This window comes from Caretta caretta, chromosome 5 (assembly GCF_965140235.1).
Source record: "Caretta caretta isolate rCarCar2 chromosome 5, rCarCar1.hap1, whole genome shotgun sequence".
In the NCBI taxonomy this organism is placed as follows: domain Eukaryota; kingdom Metazoa; phylum Chordata; order Testudines; family Cheloniidae; genus Caretta; species Caretta caretta.
Window position 1 is genome coordinate 14,579,699 of NC_134210.1, and position 21,121 is coordinate 14,600,819.

Genomic DNA, 21,121 nt, shown 5'->3' on the forward strand with positions numbered 1-21,121 from the left:
ATGGGTGCAGCAAAATTGCTGTCTTAGGCAAGGATTTAGAAGGCCGATATTGTTTTTAGGCTTGTCCTTGTGCACCTGTTCAGGTTGGATCTGGATTGTGGATACAACCCTTTTGCACACAATTTCAAACATTTAAATGAGGGAAGAGGGAGGAATAACCTTTGCTGCATTCCCACCCACCCACGTTCTGCTCAGCGCCTAAATGAGAGAGCTCTCCTTCCTTACTGGAGGGAGGAGAGGGGTTGAGCCCAAGGATGAACACCTGGGGCGGAGGGAAGAGAAGAGAAGACAGACACTTTTTTGGATTTTTTTTTTTTTAAGCCATTTTGACCTACTTAATGGGCACGGCCACCCAGCTGTGGCCAGGAGGTGTGGTCTCTTGCAGTTTGTTTTATGCAGCAGCTTCAGCCTTCTGGATGAGTCTCCCTCAGTGTCCTCCCCTTCAGAGTCCCACTCCCCCTGACCTGGGTGATAGGGTCTCATTACTAGAGTTGATTTGATTTGGGAAGAAGGGAATTTAGGATCCATTTTAGTACTTATGGGAGGGGGACGTGGTGCCCTTTAAGGGTTGTGTCTTTCGGGTCCTGTACTTACCCCCTAGCCTGGCTAGCCAAAGACCTCATCTATGGACTGATCTATATGCTTTGCAGCTCCTGCTCGGGCTTTTCTGTGTTGGAGTCATGACTTCTTGGGGGCAGGGGGAGATCCAACAGGCCTGTCTGACTCAGAGCCCCATGCTCTAGCAGGGCCAGGACCTACTGCCTGAGAATAGGCAGGACACACATTGCCCTCCCAGCTCCGTTTTGTGGCTCCAGCATGAGGAGTCAAGTGAACCGCTACTTAGGAGGCCGTTCTGGCAGCAAGCTAGAGGGCAGGGGCATGGCTAGCACGGGCTGTACTACAGGTTCAAATTGCCTCCAGAAACTGCAGACAGGAGCGGAATAGCCTATATGTATCAGAACTGTGGGAGACATGCTGCAGAAATACAATCCAGAATGGAGATAATTGTTCCGAAAACCCCATCCAAGAGGAACAAACCTTTTTCTTGCCAATCCAGAGTTGCTTCTTGACCACTACTTGATCATCAAGGAGCAGCAACTGATCTAGCAAAGCCAGTGCTATGCTTCTGCTTGACAGCTCTACACCACAGATGCCTTCTATGAAAGTCCTAGGCAGGTTCTAAGCCAACTCCTCTAAGAGTTTCTCCTCTTCCTGACAACATTGCAAAGTTGTCTCCCCTCTGGGCAGAGCAGCTGCCAGCTGGGATTTTCTTATAGGTACTTTCATTGCTGCCAGTAGTGCCCTTCTTTTATGGCTTTAGACAAACGTATAGCTGGTGGCAGTTAACCTATCACTACCACACCTCACAAGGGTCGCACATTGAAAGGAGAAGGAACAAGACTGATCCTCGTGAGCCTCCAGTCTTTTTAAGAGCAGTTGTCCCTCACCACTCTGGTATTTATTTGAAAGGAGCAGTCGGAGCCAATCTGGTTCTTTGCCATCCACTTCCATTAAGATCTCTATGTCGGTCAGCAGGATACGGTGGTTGACCAGAAAGAGCAGAGGTTTGACCAAAAGGTTATCATCTGCCTTTCTTATTGCAATTGCCTGTGCTGTGTTCTGAATGCGGCCCATCAGGCCACGGCAAAAACGGTTTTCAGTTTTGGAGCCCCGGTTCCATTCTTCGTGTATCTGGTGAACTTTCCAGTAACTTCTACGAGCTAGGTGCTTTCCAAACAGAAGGCACAATCCCTACTTTGTAGAGATCACAATCTGAAGACAGACAAGATATCAAGTAGGACGTACAACGTGAGCACTGGTTATATGAACAAGAACATTTTAAAATATGAGTAGTGTGCATATTCTAAACTACACATGCTTAGATTTAGGAGATATACATTTCACTGATGTATTTCATAGCTATGAATAGGCCATCAAATTGGAAGCAGTCAAAATAAATTCCTCAAGTATATCTTTCTAGAAGTGCTTTCTAATATGGCATGCATGTTATCTGTTAAATGGAGATTTCTTCCAGTGAAATAGCGCTTTATTAAAACTCACATAATGAGATAAACTCTTGAATATTCAAGTATCCAGCATTAGGTTATATTCAAGCAGTGTTCCCTTTACTGGAACAAATTTTGTACTTCAAATAAAAATAAACATTTGGTCTGGGTGGAATAAAGTGAAAATTGATTTCACAATACTTTAACTCAAAATCCAGCTGCAATAAAACCTCGGTACGAAAAAAAGCTGACACCACAACTAAGTTTGAAAGATCAATGGTTAAAACATGCCATTTCCCCTCAGTATACTGAGCCCACAGTTTAGAACGATTATGTAATAGATCAATCCCAGCAAATGTCAGGCCCTCTCAATATGGAGTTGTTGGATACTTGAAAATAAGAGGCTTAGTGAGATATATTATGTATTCATATAACAGAATCTATATTATGTATTAACCTAAGATTGCTCTTTTCTTCTTACACGTGAGAAGGTGCTCAGATTCTACTGTCATGGGTGATCTTACAAACACCTGTATGTTTAGAAGTTAAGGCACAATGACTACGTAACATCGCAGGCTGTGTCCTTGGGTGAGTCAGCAATTGTCCTCAGTTTTAGTCCAGTGCCTTAACTGCAAGACACCATTAAAAACTTCCATCATGTTCCAAATTATATGCATTAGAGTGGCACTGAGGGTACATGTCTACATAACCCGCAGCAGTGAGCCTCCCAGCCTGGATCAACAGACTTGGTCTTGCAGGGCTTGTGCTGATGCTTTGAAAATACCAATGTAGACAAAGCTTTGAAGCTGCAGCTTGGGCTGCTGCTCAGGCTTTGAAGCCCAATCTGCAGCCTGAGCTGCAACTTCAAAGCACTCTGTCTATACAGGCATTTTTAGAGCACAAATGCAAGCCCAAGTCAGTCAACTCATGCTGGGAGGCTTGCTTGCCATGGGCTGTGTAGACATACCCCTAGAAGTTCTGATAAGAACTAGGGACCCTCCTTTGAGCAAGGTGCTATAGAAAGCTATAGCAAGAGAATCCCTGCTGAAAAGAGTTTACAGTATAAAGAGACAACATATACAAAGGGAGGGGAACAGAGGCACTGTTTTGCCAGTGCTTACAAATTAAATTGTGAGTCTCAGGATATTTGAGGTTTTTCTTGAAGTTACTGGAATCATGTAAGTATGTGGAAGTCTAAACTTTCATTTCAGCTCCATAGGTCCACTGATAAGTATTTGTAGGTTCCTTGTACACTGGATGGGAGGATGTGCCCCCCAAAAAAAGGCTATTCAGGGTTACTGTAGTGTTCAAAACGAAGTGAGCAATAGTTGTGTCAACAAAGCTGGAAGGAAAAAAACACAAACGCACAGCATATGACCTTAGCATCAGGTCACATAGCTTATCCAAGTTTCAGACTACTCATAAGTGCAATTTATGTGTTGGCAAAAACATCTTGTCTTTCACCCAGAGAGTCACTCTTCTCTAGCTACCGTTCTGGAAAAAGACATCTGACCTAGTACTTATGATTCAATTTGTATTTGCAACAAAAAGTGACTTCCCCTTTTATTTACAGTTTGGAAAGTTTTCATTGTTAAATATAGGCTAAAAAGAACTCTGGAAGTTCTAAGCAGATAATATAAAACATGATTAAGTATGACAGCTGGTCCAATAAAAGATATTACTTCAGATTTACCTTAACTGTCTAATACATATCTATCTAATCTCACATCGTGAGAATTTTCCTACCATTAATTCTGGTTTCCTTTAATCTAGTTCTCCCCCTAACACAATACTTGAGATAGTAATTTTGCTTTTGAACTCATTTTGAATGCTGCATTACTTTATTTTCTCCCAGAAGGGGAGGTAAGGCAGAAAACTCTAAAATGAATTAGAGCAAACTTGGGCCAGTGTGTATGCTGAGACTGAAATGACTTCTCTTCCATAAGATAATTCACTAAGTAAAGTGGTTGTGGGATATGGCCGCTGTCAAACATTAATAAAAACCACCATCATGAGAATTAGAACTTTTATTAGTGTATTCACATATTAGGCAAATGCAACACGCATGAAGCTTATTTCTTAGGTTCACAAGTTCTACCAATACATTAGTCTACTGGTAAAACTACCACAAACTGGTAAATGCATTTCCAATTTTTAAAAGTTGCCTGGCCCACTTTTTCAAGGCTTAATTTTTGGTATTGCTTATATGCCCTATTCATTATGGCATAAAAATATCCATCACTATCTTCAATTCAGTCAACTGATTAAAAGCTGTAACACTGGCCACATTTTGTTCTCAAAGCTAAGTAATCACTAGCTGTACTTACAAAGTACAGTACTAGTGTAATAAATGAAACAATGGGGGGGGGAGACAGGGACAAAGGCAATCCTGCTACTGCCACAATAACAAAAGAATGACAGACAGCTAGATCACAAGATTGTTAGTAAGATGTATATTTTTCAAGTCAGAATAACCCTTCTATACAGTTTCCCAACCCTTCCCCAACCCAGACTTATTTGTAGAATATAATTCAGAATATTTTTAGTATGGTGCAGATGTAGTGTCCAAGGGTTCACAATAACATGCACTGTATTGAAGAACCTAAAAATCCTCCTCTGCTGGTCATACCTCAGCAACCACTATCCTAGAGCTTTTGCAGAAGCACCTACTTTTACAAGGCTCGTTATTTCATAATGAATGCGTATGATCTGGTCTGTCACTAAGCCATACAACACCACTCAGATCAAGGAGTTTACATTCCATCACTAAATATATTAAAAAGCTGCATCTATTTAAAACCTACATGGAAAAAAGTCTAGTTTATCCCTGGGGGAAGCTGTTTAAAGGTATTTGGGCTCAAAAATTAAACTCAAAATTTAAGTGACAGATTTAAAATATAGGTGTAAGGGGTAAGCCAATAGCTTGTACGTTTCCATAAGCCTATTCAATGCTACTATAAATTTTCATTTCATGAAAGAAAGTATTTGTTCTTAACGATCTGAAGTACAAAAAAAAGTCAAATGCCTCAGTGCCGGCAGCGTCAGTGCATCTATTGCCGGCAACAGACGCATTACTTTGGATGGGGAGGGGGAAAAGTAGGCTCCTAGGGTAGACTCAGAATTTACAATATAAATTCATTTTGGGCCCCATTAAGTATACAAAGTGTTTACGATTTCAGAGATGAAATTCAGGCATTTCTTTCCCTTCCAAAGGAGGGATTTTTAAGAAGGCAGCAAAAAGTTAAGCTTTTTTTTCTACAAGGAAAGTTGGCCTCCCCCGCCCCCCCCCCCTTTTTTTTTTAAAGGACATCTTTAAAACCTGCATATATAAAAAATATAAAAAGAATATAGGATTAGAGAGAACTTGGAATTTTATCAGAAGTATGCCCAAAATTAAAAAGAGCACACATCTGTTTATGGGTACTAAAAATGTAGAACAGCACAATACTGGGATATTGGAGATCATGATACATTAGATGTACATATATGCAACTATTCATGTTATTGATAAACCTTTAGGACACTCAATTATACACCCAATGAAAACACCATTAAGAGTCTTTAGAACTGTCCCTTCCTCCTTCAGGTGGTGTTTCTATACATGAAATTTTCATCTAGTATCAGAGTATAGGAAACAAAATCCACAAGGTGCTTTAATTGATGAGACCTCAAGTGCTGTTTTTTTTGTTTTTTGTTGTTGTTTTTAAACCTTTTTGAATAGTAAATAGTTCATGGGAACCACACACCAATACTAAGACAGACGAGCTGTTATATTAAGTCTGTTGACTGGACTTGATATTTAGCCCACTGGTAACAGAGGAAGGTGTTTTACGACATGCTGGAGCAGCGTACTGAAGGAGAGCCCATCTGAGTCAATACTTTGTCCAACCATTGTAGAGGTCCATTCAGATGCAGTTCAATCCAGCAAGGAGTGCTTGTTACTGTTTGCCGTCTGGAGAAGAAAGAGAAGAGAAGTTACCAAGAGACTTTGGAAGCCAATAGGGGTGTGATTAAAAAATAAATAAAACTATATAAAAAAAAAGAGAAGACTCAAGCACTACAGGAATGAAACTTTTTGCAGACAGATTCTTTCCAAATATGTACAAGATACACCTGTACCTTAGGGGTTCGTATTAATCTCCACATGCACCAAGATTAAACTGGCTTTGTGGCTTTTGCTCCAACTGGCACATTAAAAGGAGATCACCTTTAGTTATATATAGATTTATTTTTAAAACCAGACTGTCCACCCTACAAACTCAACCTGATACCCACATTTGAGTAAAGCTGATATTTAACTTCTCAGGCTCACTAAGATTAAAAAGTCCTGCAGGTGACATTAAGTAAACAGGAAAAAGCTTAAGTAAGCCCCTTTCCTTCAAAGGGGTTGCACAGGTAGTTGACTGGAACTTGACAAACTGTTTTATTATTTATGCACAAGGAATTGAACAACAGAGCCAATACAGCTGAGTAGTAGTAACACTGTAACCAAAAGAAAGTCAGATCTGTTGATTATAAAAATTGCTGCAGAGAAAAATTTAAGGAAGCTGTGCTAGATTTTGTCAGAAACAAGTGCATCATAACTGAGCGTGTGGTTACATTGGTGTTTCTGTACGATAACACTTAACCTAACATCTCCTCTGCTGATTTCCTGTAACTTCTCTGTAGTATATTGTAATTTCCTCAAACAACTTCAAAATTTTACACATTACCCTCGTCTATTATATAACTATATTTTTCCACCTGGCAAGCTTTTTATGTATGGCACTCTGTTGCTGAGGCTTCATTAAATTTTTGAAGTAATAATTTCAACCCCCAACACTCCTATTTTAGAGACTTGCTATTCAAAAGCGATTCTCTCAAGTACTTTAAGAGAAAAAGTTGGTATGAAAGTACTGGATGTACTATACGTGAGAGAAGCAGTTATTTCACTTTACAGGTCTGTAGGAGATCAGGCCTTGAATGGGTGGGGGGCCAGACTCTCAGTGAAATCCAAGAGAGTTTTCCTGACCTAGGACTGCAGGATTAGGTCCACTGTTGCTAAGTAGTTTTATAGATTTTTTTTTCTTGGTATTTATATCTACCTTACACACAAAATGAGGTGGCATAATGCAACAGAGCCAGCAGTTAAGCAAGCAATCCTGATGCTTTCTACTTTTGTCACTAGGACCACAACCACCAGTTTACAACATGGTTTTATCAATCTTTATTTGTATAAATAAGAGGAAGTGTAAAAGCAGAAAAAAAGTTATTAGACCAGCATCCCAAGAGAACGAGGTGGTATTTATTGTGATTTTACATTCTGTAGAAGAAATGAGGCAGTGTCCACCCTCTATCAGAGTGTATTCTGGACTACTTTGCCATCTTGATAATATAATACTTACGCCAGAACAAAATGTTCCTGGCATAAAAATCTCCTCTCTCATCTCAAGGAAATACAATCCATTTAGTCCCAAGTCCTCTTTAAAACAGAACAGAAGTTCCATGTAGCCCATTACTATATCTCCCCAACTGGACTACCTTTCTTCAAATAAAAAGGTACTAAAATTGGACAGCAAGTTCATGTGTTCTAACCTGGGCCCGATAACTGCGTCTCTGGATTCATGCAACACATACAAACCATCATGTGAAGCAAAGAACAAACATTTCGTCTACCAAAACAACCAGACCTACTACCAGACGGAAATGCGTTAATGCAAGCTTTTGTACTTAGATTAGGCACGGATTCATCCTTGCTTACCTTGACTTTCCCAGGGATGTAATTTTGGACATTTCACAAGGCTGATAAATTCTACTTAATTTCATCATCTTACATTTAGGCACCTCAGACCACTCACCTGAATCAAGATTATCCTGTATAGCTGTAAATATCCTCCTGCCTTAACCACACCATTTTAGTGTCATCTACAAGTGTCATAATTTAAGTATTACAGACAACCCCAAGAGACTTCTCCAAGACCAATCATTTACATACAATCCTGTTTTTACTTTTACCTACAAATAGTCCTAACTCACCTTTGTTAACTAGCCCATAAAAAACTGACAATGGCTTAAATTTTCTACTAGACAACATGGATTAGCCAGTTATCTTGCCTAGAAGTATTTCAATAATCTCAGAATCTTCCACTTCATCCTGTTTATTATCCACAAGACATCAAGAATTTAACACTCTCTGTCAAACATACAGATGCAGAGAAACTAGATCATCATCCTTTCCTTTTCAGTAAGGAATAGTTACTTAGCCACTCTACCAATAGTTCCACTGGATCTTGCAGACCCAACATTTATTCGCCATCTAAAATTACACACACACACACTACCCTTACCACTGCAATCTTCTGCCCTCCCTTCTCTCTTTATGAAGCTCTGCGCGCTTCAAGTTTTGGCGCTCTGTAGTTTGAACACTATTTTTAATTTCATTTAGCTATACGGATATATGATTTTAATGTTGTATTTAATTTTTCTTAAGTGTACACACAATCCCTTTGAGCCAACTCCCCTAGCTCAAAGCTTGGGCCAGTTTTCCCTCTAGTTTACCTCTTGCTAACAGAGCACTTCCCATTTATTCCATGACTCAAAGTCCTCATTTTATCTCAGATCCCGACCTGAAACTTGGGATGGATCCATTTTTAAACCCAAATGGTGACAAAGCATCAGTAGAACCTACACAGCATTAAATATACACCTTCAAAGCCTGAAATAATTCCATGTTGTAGAGATGTTTCATATATCAAGTCCCTATTCTTTCTGTGGAAAAAACTTCAGACATGGGGGGGGGGGGGGGGATTAGTCATACACCTCTCTCCCCAGGGACAAAGTAATCCAAATTTTTCTGTATAGCTTCTCAACTCTCATAAGTCAGATGCTGTTCCTCCTGAATTCTCATATTGTATTTTATAAAGAACCCTTTCCTCTATAGATTTAAATAGTCCTATTAGAGAGCATAACTGGAATAAATTCAACAATGAATAAAAAGGAACTTTTTCCATTCATAAAACTGTTCTTAGCAGTTTTACTACACAAATACAATCAAACTTATCGTATTCCTGGCATAGTTAAGTTTTCCACAATGAGTTCCAAACTCTTACCCACCTCCCAAACGTGCATTCTCTAGCTGTTTTATTGTTTATAATACACTTATTGAAAGAGTCATTCCAAATTTATTCCTTGGTTACCATCATTTGAAACCAACATCACATCTTAAGCAGCTCATTACACTCCATATGGAGCAGCACTGAGACACAATGGTTTTATGTAGATCTTACAAAAGGCAAGTAATCACAGCACAAACGTCAAAGCCACTAGATGGTGGAGAGCAAGTAAGATCAGATGTAAAAAGTTAACTCTAATATCTAGACCACCACACTTTTAGCAGAATAGCTAGTTTCCTGGAATGTGAGACAAATGAACATATTGATCCATAAGGGTTTTAGAACACACTCACTCTCATGGAAACACAATTGCATTCTCTTGTTTTATTTGCTGACAGTGTATTTTTAAAGCTGGTGGCAGTCTAATTGTCTGCCTTTCAAGCTGGGGCATTAGTGGGACAGGAGGAAGGGGAGAAAATTGATTAGAGTAAATGTAAAAGTAAAAATGAATGTTTCATACCTGTATTCAGCCCCCCATCCTTTAACAAAACTCATTCTTATGGTACACATTCTAGTTAGCTGATACACTGCTTCAAAACCCTGATTTACAGATTGAGCCAGAAGAGCAGCAAATTCCTGGTTATTAAAGATCTTCAGGTTGCATCCTATGAAGAGAAAAAAGTTTAGAAAACTACAGCCTATGTATACTTGCAGGCTTTCCTATGAGGGCAATGTGAAGAGCCAACTTCTAGAAGTTAATAGGAAGACAATGCATTTAAATGTACTCAATTTCTTGATTAGTATGCCTTGTACTTGTGCTCTTACCTGGTGGAATTTTGCATACCGTTGCAGGATGCCAGCCATATCTTTGATTACAATTGGGGCTCTGAACAAAGATTGCGCTATCACTTAGGCACTCAGCAAAAACTTCCCCACCAATGTAATACAGACGCACTCCCCTTCCTGAAACAAGATTAGTAGAAGCTTCACTTATGATATGATCTGAACTGGTTGACATATTAGAAGACTGCTTTATTTCACTGAGGGCAAACTTTTTTTTTTTCCCCCTCTCAGAACTGCAAGGTGAATCAGTTAAGCTGGCAATATGGCCATATTGCCAGCTGACACCTGTAGGGAGAGCAGGATGTTGCTCAGAAGAATTCCTCCTCCCACAACCCTAGAATGTGTTGTTCTTGAATGAGAACAAAGTCTGTTCTTGACAAGAAATTCTCTCTTCTATTTAGTACTTTGAGACGAAGCAATCAGAATCAAAGTTTGAAGGCAATGTTGATTCCGCACATACCCTCTGTCGAAGCAATACTTGCAATAAAAACAAGTAGATTAACTTTCTTATTAAATCTTGTTCGTTTTCGTATAAATACTAGTGTGGCAGGTTAAGAAGAACAAGGCTCATGGATAGTCAGCTACTTCCTCTCACCTCCAAAGCCTTCCTCACACCGCATAGACTTCTGCCCCACCCCTACCCCAGTGTGCGCTTACTCCTTAGACAAAGGCACCAGAGGACTTCATTTGGCACTTATGAAAAGGCAGCCTCTTCCTGCTCATCCTTAATATGAACTAGCTCTCCTGTCTAGAAAAATACCTGATCTGAATTAGTTCTTTTTGTATAAAAAAAGATACGAGATATTTCTAATGGCAAACTATTTCTAATAGCTCATTCAGCAAGGAGGTGCACTATGAAAAGTGATTTATTTTTTTTTTAATTCCATTTTCAAAAAAAAATGTTTGCTTATTGTTCTAGGGGTTCCCAATTGGATTTTTTCTATTGACAGTTTTGCTTGAGCAGTTAAATTGTATGTTGGAAGTTGCCAAAAACCTAAAGTTTTCAAAGAACTGACTTTTAAACCACAATTGCTTTTTGAAAGTTCTGATTTAATGTGAAAGATTTCACAAAAAATCCACATTGAAATCCAGCAAAATAGAAGTCTACTTCTGCCTCTCCCACACCTCCAACAGCTCTACTGAAAGGCCAGAGTCAAGATGGTATGCTGCAAACTTCAGTAACTGTTTGGTGAATTTTTTTACAATGTCAAATTAGCACAGTTACGACTAGTTTCAGCTTTATCTGGAAGTTGTAAATTGTCATTTTACATTCCAAAGGTAGGCAAGAAAAACAACACAATTCGGTACTGCTAGTATTTTATTAAATATTGCTTGTTTAGTTTATTGTGCTGATTTAATATTTTCCCAATCCTGTGCTGATCCAATTTAAGTTGTAACACACTCAGAACTTTGCAAAAACCACCCAGATCTATTCAATTAAGTGCCATTACCCTTAAAGAGATAGTTACAGGATTTAAGAATATACCTATGTGTCGCCTTGTCATTTCCACTGTGGCATTTCTGTTAACGTTGGAGAGCAAACCTAGACAAAATCTTTCTGAATTTGATGGATCTGTAAAACCATCTACAGTCAATGAAGGCTGTGATGCATGGAAGGTTTCTCCCACTCTCTGATTCAGTTCATAATATGCTATTGAACACCAAAATGCAGGCTCTGAGTAAGTGACGGGCTGCAAGTCTGAAAAAAAAGAAAAAAATGAGAATTCCTGTGATAATGAAACAGATGTTTAAAAATATATATTTATTGATTCAAACTGATTTGTCTTGGCACTAGCTCTGAGCTATAAAAATCAATCAGTAACTAAGTTTTCATTTTCCATAGCTCATGCAGAGAGAATTTCCTCCTCACAGCCCATATTCTGCAAAGGAACATAAAAAGTGTTATACTGGACCAATTGTCTATCCAGTCCAGTATCCTGTCACTGAGTGGCAAGTAACAAATGCTACAGAAATAGTTATGGGATAGCCTGACTACAAAGAAAAGTTTCCTCTCAAGTCAACCTCTAACTATTGTGGTTATGTCCTGAAGCAAGTGTTTTTAATATCCCTTCACCACCACCACCTCCCCCCCCAGTATGTACTGTAACACTGGGATACTCCTGTTATCCATATGAATGGGTAATGCCTTATCGGTTTTAAAACTATTGCTTTTTAAATTTAATATCCTCAACTTTTTTCATAATACATTGGGAGCTTCTATTATCCTTGTATCTTCCATACAAAATCTTTATTTTGTACACTTTTATAACGTAGAGAGTGTTTGTCTCCAAGAACAAGCCCAGTCCCTTCGATCTCTCTAGATTAGTTTTTCCATGTCCCTAGTCATTCTCACCCATCTCTAAACCCTCTATTCAGATGAGGGAACACCCTCACATGATCACCACTTACTCAGCAGATTTGAGCAACTGCTGTTTATAACTGAGGAAATAAAGAGTGGGGTACAATTTTATCCAGTAGAGTATTAGGTTTAAAATTCTAAATTGTATGTCCAAAACACAGGGCCACTGATAAGGATATTGGGGTCTTAGGGAGAAACCCTTGCCTTTTTACACTGTCCCATTTGCTTGTTAGTTTTCCCCCTTCTAGCCTCTTCCTCACCACCCAAATCTCTTCCCTTGTACCTTCCAAGTCATCCCCCAGAGTTATTTTTCCCATTTTCACCCTTCAGAGGTTGTTCTTCCCAACACAGCTTCTCTTGATTTTCCTGCCACATGCCCCTCCCGACGCCTGGCCAAGCCAAGCGAGTCTGTGATCCTTTGCAGTTCTTCCTAATAGCTATGCAGCAGACAGCTGAAGACACCTCAGCAAGAAGCGGTGGAGGGAAGCAGCTGTTCCCTTGTGGCCGCGCGGGGTTGATCTATGATACACAACTTCAGCTACGTGAATGGCGTAGCTGAAGTCGACGTACTTAGATCTACTTACCACAGTGTCTTCACTGCGGTAAGTCAACAGCTGACGCTCTCCCGTTGACTCCACTTGCACTCCTCATTCTGGTGGAGTACCAGAGTCAACGGGAGAGTGCTCAGCAGTCTATTTATTGCGTCTATACTAGACACGATAAATAGACCCCTGCTGGATTGATCGCTGCCCGCCGATCTGGCAGGTAGTATAGACAAGCCCTTATTCTTACAAGTAAAATCCCCTTCCTGTTCCCATCATTCTTGCATACCCTCAGCCATTCTACTCTCCCTTTGCTAAAGTCCCAACAGTTACAAGAAAAAAAAAGTACCACACTTATTTGCATTTAACATCTTTGCAATTAAACCAGAGTTTTAGTGAAGATACCATTAATGAGAGCTAACCATTACACTGCTTCCTTCTAATACAGATTCCACCCTTCTGTGAATAATCAGCACCCAAAAATAGGAGAAAGATTTATGATGACACATATACGAAGCACACAATTTAGGAAACAGTTAAAAGTGAAGTATTTCCAGCTTACCCAGGCTATGATTAACTGGGGAGAGAGTACTAGGAGATAGCTCTGCTGGAGATCCTGGAGGAATAATTCAGAATATTTTAGATAATTTCTGAGTGTTTCATTTAGATTACAGAAGACCATGCTTCTCCATATGCTAGCATTATATTAGGATATTATTCTTTGTAATGAACTACAAACACGTCTGATATCTTGCAACCAGTTTTCCAGATTAAAATGAAGTGGCTTATCCTTAATTTAAAATATCAACACACATAATTGCCCAACTGTATACATATTTTAGAAGCTACTTTTGCTTTTTGTTAGTACAGTAGAACCTTAGAGTTATGAAGGCCTTGGGATTAGAGGTTGTTCATAACTCAAATGTTCATAACTCTGAACAAAACATTATGGTTGTTCTTCCCAAAGTTTACAACTGAACATTGACGTAATATAGCTTTGACACTTTACTATGCAGAAGAAAAATGCTGCTTTTAACGATCTTAATTTAAATGAAACAAGTACAGACACAGTTTCTTTACCTTGTCAAAAAAATTTTTTTAAACCTTTCCCCCTTTTTTTAGTAGTTTATGCTTAACACAGTACTGTACTGTATTTGCTTTTTTTTGGGTCTCTGCTGCCTGATTGCGTACTTCCAGTTCCAAAGGAGGTGTGTGGTTGACTGATCAGTTCGTAACTCAGATGTTCATAACTGAGGATCTACTGTATTAAACACTTTTAATGCTGAAATCTTAAGTACTTGGCAGGAACTCACATTACATTCACCGCATGTGATTATATCTTATATCCTCATGCATATTTTGTTTATTTTTATCAACTGTAGAAACCAGTGGCTTCTTGCTTGACTTCCAGTGAGGGCAGCTAGAAGAGACGGTAGATGTGACAAATACAGAGGTTTCATGAAGCTTTGAGATCCAAACTCACTGGAGGCCGGGCATGTCACTGGAAATGACACAGCTTGAATTATATATTTAAAAGACTATTCTTTACGGAAGGATGAAGAAAGTCTGAGAAAAGAAACATGAACTCTCCTGCACAGCCTGCTATTGACTGGAGAAGAAATACAGGGGAAAGAAGCAAAGACAAAACACAAGGTTGCTTCTAGCAAGTTAGCCTTCTAACTAAGGCATCGCGCTTTCCTGGTGAGGCACTGCAGCCCTTAGCTAAGCTAGCATAGTTGAGTCCAATTTAAGTGGAAAGACTGCCAAGATAGACTATCTGTACCCAGTGTCAGCAGGAGCTTCTCATCCAGAGGTAACAGTGCTGACCAGGGTTCCCTCTAATTTTTTTTAAGTCCATGTGCGGAATCAATCTTATGTGCACCAATATGGAGGTGATGTGTGACAGGAATAGGAACTGAGTTGTTGTAGGGGTTTCTTTAACTCTACTCCTGGGGAAAATTTCTGTGTGTCTGTATTGTTACAGACATAATTGCTGACAGGTATGCAGAATTTTAAAATATTGTGTGCAGAATTCATTTTTTCGGCACAGAATTCCCCCAAGAGTACACAGTGAGCAAGATTGGATTAGACTTTTGCCCAATGTTACTGGCCAAACAAGATTAGCAATTGCCTTTACATATATTCTGTCCCCAGCACTGGTAGCATCAAGCACTAGTCATGCAAAGTTAGGGGGACGTCAAGCCGCCAGTCAGGGAATCTTACACCTAAGGTAATGGACCAGGACCAACGAGATCAGAGTTTTACTCTCAGCTCTGCCAATCTTCCCATGTGACTTTGGCCAAATTCACTTAATATCTGCCTCCATTCCCTAGGTGTCAAATGGGAATACTTCTCTACATCACAGGTACTTGTGAAGACAGATTCATTGTTGAGGCTCTCACACCATGGTTTAGTTGGGGACTGGTCCTGCTTTGAGCAGGGGGTTGGACTAGATGACCTCCTGAGGTCCCTTCCAGCCCTGATAGACTATGATTCTATGGTGATGAGCACAACAGGAAAAAAGTTATATAGAATAAGGTTTTCAAAATGGTCATACTATTTCATTAAGCAGATCAGATCAAGCAGCCCCCTAGACGTCTGGAAACAAAAGCAGGATGTGTCAACTTCTTTGGCTAATATAAACTTATCTACAAGATGCTCTTTTCAGGATAGTCAGGATATTTGCAAGAATGCCCCAGTATGATTCATCCTTGAAACTACCTGGGATAGTCTTATGCTCTTTCGTAAAACGTCATTTCCATATAGTTATTGTTCATACTAAATTGGTATTGAAATTTCAGAAGAGATTGGAACAATATGCTTGTATATACCAGGGGAATGCCACCATGATTTGTAGTGAAAAGGTGTTTTGTTAATTTAGATGGAATAAAGGGCCCGAAGAGCCAAACGTGTTAGCAGGACCCTGAAACGGTCCAAAGTTTAACAGTTTTTTTTTTAAAATGGATGAACAGTGGTTATAGTCTCTTCTTCTGCCAAACAGTCCTCCTTAGTGGGGGAAAAGGGTTAGTTCTGTTGTGCAACTCTGAGTTGGGAATGATAGTCCCTTTCCTGCTTTTGACAAAACAGCCACAAGATAGACAGGAGATAGGATAATATAAATGGGTGGGAAATACAGCTTTTGTTGATGTTCTCAGGATATAAGTCAGCTAGTCATTCAGACAGATGCTTCTGGTTGGCAGATTGGCCACCTCTGGACCCCAGCTCACCTCGCTCGCCAAGAACATAATCTGGTTAGATCCTTTCCTTCAATGATCCTTCAGCCAAGCAGAGCTGGTTGGGCCATCACATCTCGCTATGCTGGTGCCATGCAGCGCAGATGATTTTACGATCAGGTGAAAAGCCAAGCGAGAGGGAGACGTAGGACAGGTGGCAAGATAGTGGGGGTATGGAAAAGGACAAATGAGGGAGGCAAGACAGCAGGATCTAACATGTATCAAGCTGAGTTCCCCTCGGATGAGGTGATGAGAGAGTCAAGCTTCCTCACTGGAGTATTAAGGTCTGGTTACAGCAACAATCCTTTTCCTTCTGCCATGGGGATGGTAAAAGTTCTTTTTTCCTCAAGCTTCTTTTTAAAGGCCCCAAAAAGGATGACGGGAAGAATGGTTTATCCTCTCGTTATTTTGCCACAGTAGGCCTAATTTTTGAAGTACCAATTTTGGTTCATCGCTTTCTGGCCCCCTATTCTTCTTACCATTCAATCAAACACAGTCCTTGAGTGGTATCAGTAAACCATTTCTTTTTAAACGAATTCAGTTCCCCTCACCCTTTAACATTTTTTAAAGCAATTTTATATAACAGGTCACTGTAGCAAATTATGAACCTCTACCCACTTTCCATAGTTAGGCTTACATTATTACAACCATGGTTGAAAGAAGTCACCCCATTGTGTTAGATAATCACACCTAGAAATCCCAACGCTGCACACATAGTGAAGAGATTAATAGGTTTTACCTGTATCCATGCTTTGGTTCAACTGCTGGTCACTTGTTTCTCCATCTTCACTGATATATCCTGGTGGTGGCGTTTCTGCCAAGAGCAAACAAATTGTGTCAATATTCTATACGTTAGCTCACTGAATGCTGACAAGATTAAGTTTTTAGGATTTTCATTCTAGACAGTCTGTGCCATACACTATCTGAGCAGGGAGTTAGGACTTTGTATTGGTGAGTGTTCTTCGTGACAGCAGCATCTGCAATACCTTCTAGCCCTAAATCTGTGCCTTATCTAGATGAAAATTGTGTGTAATCTTGTAAAAAAATAGAGAGAGAGACACATTTGTCAAGTGTTCAGTACATAAATGCATATGAAGTTATATATACACACAATTCTTGTTTGTAGCACACTTGCATTTCAGCCAGTTGCAGAATTTTGCAATACTGATCAGCAGCTTTCACATTTACTAGAATTAAAAGTGAGAAGCCCTTTGGTGAATTCAACACTGAAAAAAAAATCCATGAACTAGCCACCTTCACATAGGACAGAGCCATGTAATCAGTTACCCTGCCCACATTTTAGAATTTTCTACATTACAGAAAACCAACCCTCACTACAACAGTTCACATTTCCACCCATTTCCCTCTTCAACATCCAGGGAAAGCTTATGTCACTCACTAGCTATACCTTCCAATTGACAATGATCCCATCCATGCCAGTTCCCTTCTCTGATTCTAGGCAATTCCAACTTGTTTTCAAAGCACCACAAAAGTTCTTATGCTCATCACCTTCTTTAGCTTTTTTTAAAAAAATTTCAATCTTAAATTTTAACTAATTATTAGGACTCAAGCGATTAAAAAAATTGCACTGTTAAATAGAATACCTTTTATTTAAATGTTTTTGGATGTTTTCTACATTTTCAAATATATTTATTTCAATTACAAAGAATACAAAGTGTACAGTATTTTATATATCACTATTTTTTATTACAAATATTTGCACAGTAAAAAATAGCGTTTTTAATTCACCTAATACAAATAATGTAGTGCAATCTCTTTAATATGAAAGTTGAACTTACAAATTTAGAGAATTATGTACAAATATAACACTGCACTCAAAAATAAAACAATGTAAAACTTGAGAGCCTACAAGTCCATTCAGTCCTACTTCTTGTTCAGCCAATTGCTCAAACAAGTTTGTTTACATTTGCAGGAAATAATGCTGCCCACTTCCTGTTTACGTCACCTTCATGCTTCAACCACCCTTCCAGTGGACATGCGTCCATGCCGATGATGGGTTCTGCTCGATAGCGATCCAAAGCAGTGAGGACTGATGCATATTCATCATCTGAATCAGATGCCACCAGCAGAAGGTTGATTTTCTTTTTTGGTGGTTCAGTTCTGTAGTTTCTCCATTGGAGTGTTGCTCTTCTAAGACTTCTGAAAACATGGTATACATCTCATCCCTCTCAGATTTTGGAAGGCACTTCAGATTCTTAAATCATAGAATCATAGAATATAAGGGTTGGAAGGGACCCCAGAAGGTCATCTAGTCCAACCCCCTGCTCGAAGCAGGACCAATTCCCAGTTAAATCATCCCAGCCAGGGCTTTGTCAAGCCTGACCTTAAAAACCTCTAAGGAAGGAGATTCTACCACCTCCCTAGGTAACGCATTCCAGTGTTTCACCACCCTCTTAGTGAAAAAGTTTTTCCTAATATCCAATCTAAACCTCCCCCACTGCAGCTTGAGACCATTACTCCTCGTTCTGGCATCTGATACCATTGAGAACAGTCTAGAGCCATCCTCTTTGGAACCCCCTTTCAGGTAGTTGAAAGCAGCTATCAAATCCCCCCTCATTCTTCTCTTCTGCAGGCTAAACAATCCCAGCTCCCTCAGCCTCTCCTCATAACTCATGTGTTCCAGACCCCTAATCATTTTTGTTGCCCTTCGCTGGACTCTCTCCAATTTATCCACATCCTTCTTGAAGTGTGGGGCCCAAAACTGGACACAGTACTCCAGATGAGGCCTCACCAATGTCGAATAGAGGGGAACGATCACGTCCCTCGATCTGCTCGCTATGCCCCTACTTATACATCCCAAAATGCCATTGGCCTTCTTGGCAACAAGGGCACACTGCTGACTCATATCCAGCTTCTCGTCCACTGTCACCCCTAGGTCCTTTTCCGCAGAACTGCTGCCTAGCCATTCGGTCCCTAGTCTGTAGCTGTGCATTGGGTTCTTCCGTCCTAAGTGCAGGACCCTGCACTTATCCTTATTGAACCTCATCAGATTTCTTTTGGCCCAATCCTCCAATTTGTCTAGGTCCTTCTGTATCCTATCCCTCCCCTCCAGCGTAAATCTTGGGTCAAGTGCTGTAGCTATCTTTAGAAATCTCACATTGGCACCTTCTTTGTGTTTTGTCAAATCTGTAGTGAAAGTGTTCTTAAAATGAACAACACATGCTTGGTCATCATCCAAGACTGCTATAACATGAAATATATGGCAGAATGTGGGTAAAAGAGTAGGAGACATACAATTCTCCCCCAAGGAATTCAACAAATTTAATTAATGCATTATTTTTTTACGAGCATCAGCAGCATAGAAGCATGTCCTCTGGAATGGTGGTGAAAGCATGAAGGGGCATACGAACGTTTAGCATATCTGGCATGTAAATACCTTGCAACGCTGGCTACAGAAGAGCCATGCGAATGCCTGTTTTCACTTTCAGGTGACATTGTAAATAAGCGGGCAGCATTATGTCCCATAAATGTAAACAAACTTATTTGTCTCAGCAATTGGCTGAACAAGAAGTAGGACTGAGTGGACTTGTAGGCTCTCAAGTTTTACATTGTTTTGAGTGCAGTTACGTAACAAAAAAACAAAAAAAATTTACATTTGTAAGTTGCACTTTCATGATAAAGACTGCACTGCAGTACTTGTAGGAGGTGAATTAAAAAATACTACTAACATTTTTACAGTGCAAATATTTATTATAAAAATAAAATAAAGTGAGCACTACACACTTTGTATTCTGTATTGTAATTGAAATCAACATATTTGAAAACGTAGAAAAACATCCAAAAATGTAATAAATTTCGATTGGTATTCTATTGTTTCACAGTGCAATTGAAAGTGCAATTAATTTAGTTAATCGCCTGAGTTCACTGCGATTAATCGACAGCCCTACTAATTACATAAAAAATTCAAGAGGATTTTTGATACTAGAAGTGGGGTCTAATTTGAGAGTGTGTCAAGAGTTTAAAAAACCACAAGAGACTATGGTTGGCTTCCTCTGCCCCCGAAAATATGTATTTTCTCAACTGCTATGAAGGCATTAACTCACTGCACTTCAGGCAGCCATTTTCTATACAAAATCTCTGAGCCAGGCAAGCCTTTTGCTGTCAAGGCACCCATTGAGGCCTTTCCCCCTTTTTAAGGTTTACAAACTAAAGGGAAAAGATTTAAATATCTTCACTGAATCTTAAATGGCTGGAGGGCACTTGATTGCTATTAAAATAGATGTATTACCATGGTAATTGAGAGATGGTTAATATTGTAATTAAATGAGTAGTAAAAAGCCCTAAACTCTGAATTTCTACTTTTAGAATAAGTATTGCAAAAAATGTTAAAGTCCTGCACTAATCCAAGATTGCACTTGGGGGACCAAAGGAATTGAACAAGACTAAGTCATACAGGAAATTCAACTTTCACAGATACCAGACAAAATTTACAATGAAGTCAAAAAACTAGCATGTATTGTGGAAATTTTTCACATATTCTATGGGATCACAGCTGTAGATACCAGAAATGAACGTTTTGTTTCCACACAATAAAGTGCCCAATGTAACTATTTTCTGAACTGTACTATCATTACATATGATTACTAGCCACATTTATGTTCAGGTTTCAGAGTAGCAGCTGTGTTAGTCTGTATCCGCAAAAGGAACAGGAGTACTTGTGGCACCTTCAAGACTAAAATTTATTAGAGCATAAGCTTTCATGGGCTACAGCCCACTTCATCGGATGCATAGAATGGAACATATTAAGAAAATTATATATATAAAATACACACACACAGGTCACCTTCAGCCCCCAACTAAAACCTCTCCAGTGCATCAAAGATTTATAACCTATCCTCAAAAATGATCCCTCACTCTCTCAGATCTTGGGAGACAGACCAGTCCTCACTTACAGACAGCCCCCCAACCCGAAGCAAATACTCTCCAGCAACCACACAACAAAAAACTAACCCAGGAACCTATCCTTGCAACAAAGCCCGATGTCCATATATTTATTCGGGTGACACCATCATAGGACCTAATCATA

General features: G+C 39.5%; 1 protein-coding gene across 3 annotated transcripts in view; it reads right to left on the reverse strand.

Moving 5' to 3' along the window:
* Positions 1 to 4,018: 4,018 nt before the first annotated feature.
* The window catches only part of SMAD2 (SMAD family member 2), a 67,545-nt gene continuing 50,442 nt past the window's right edge, over positions 4,019 to 21,121 (reverse strand). For all 3 annotated transcript variants that reach the window (XM_048850110.2, XM_048850108.2, XM_048850113.2), the window contains 6 exons: positions 16,814 to 16,888; positions 13,404 to 13,457; positions 11,427 to 11,639; positions 9,923 to 10,060; positions 9,618 to 9,762; positions 4,019 to 5,958 (listed from right to left, as the gene is read on the reverse strand). In XM_048850110.2, coding sequence (XP_048706067.1) covers positions 5,835 to 5,958; positions 9,618 to 9,762; positions 9,923 to 10,060; positions 11,427 to 11,639; positions 13,404 to 13,457; positions 16,814 to 16,888 — 749 coding nt within the window. In that variant the 3' untranslated portion in view covers positions 4,019 to 5,834. The remainder of the gene's footprint in view (positions 5,959 to 9,617; positions 9,763 to 9,922; positions 10,061 to 11,426; positions 11,640 to 13,403; positions 13,458 to 16,813; positions 16,889 to 21,121) is intronic.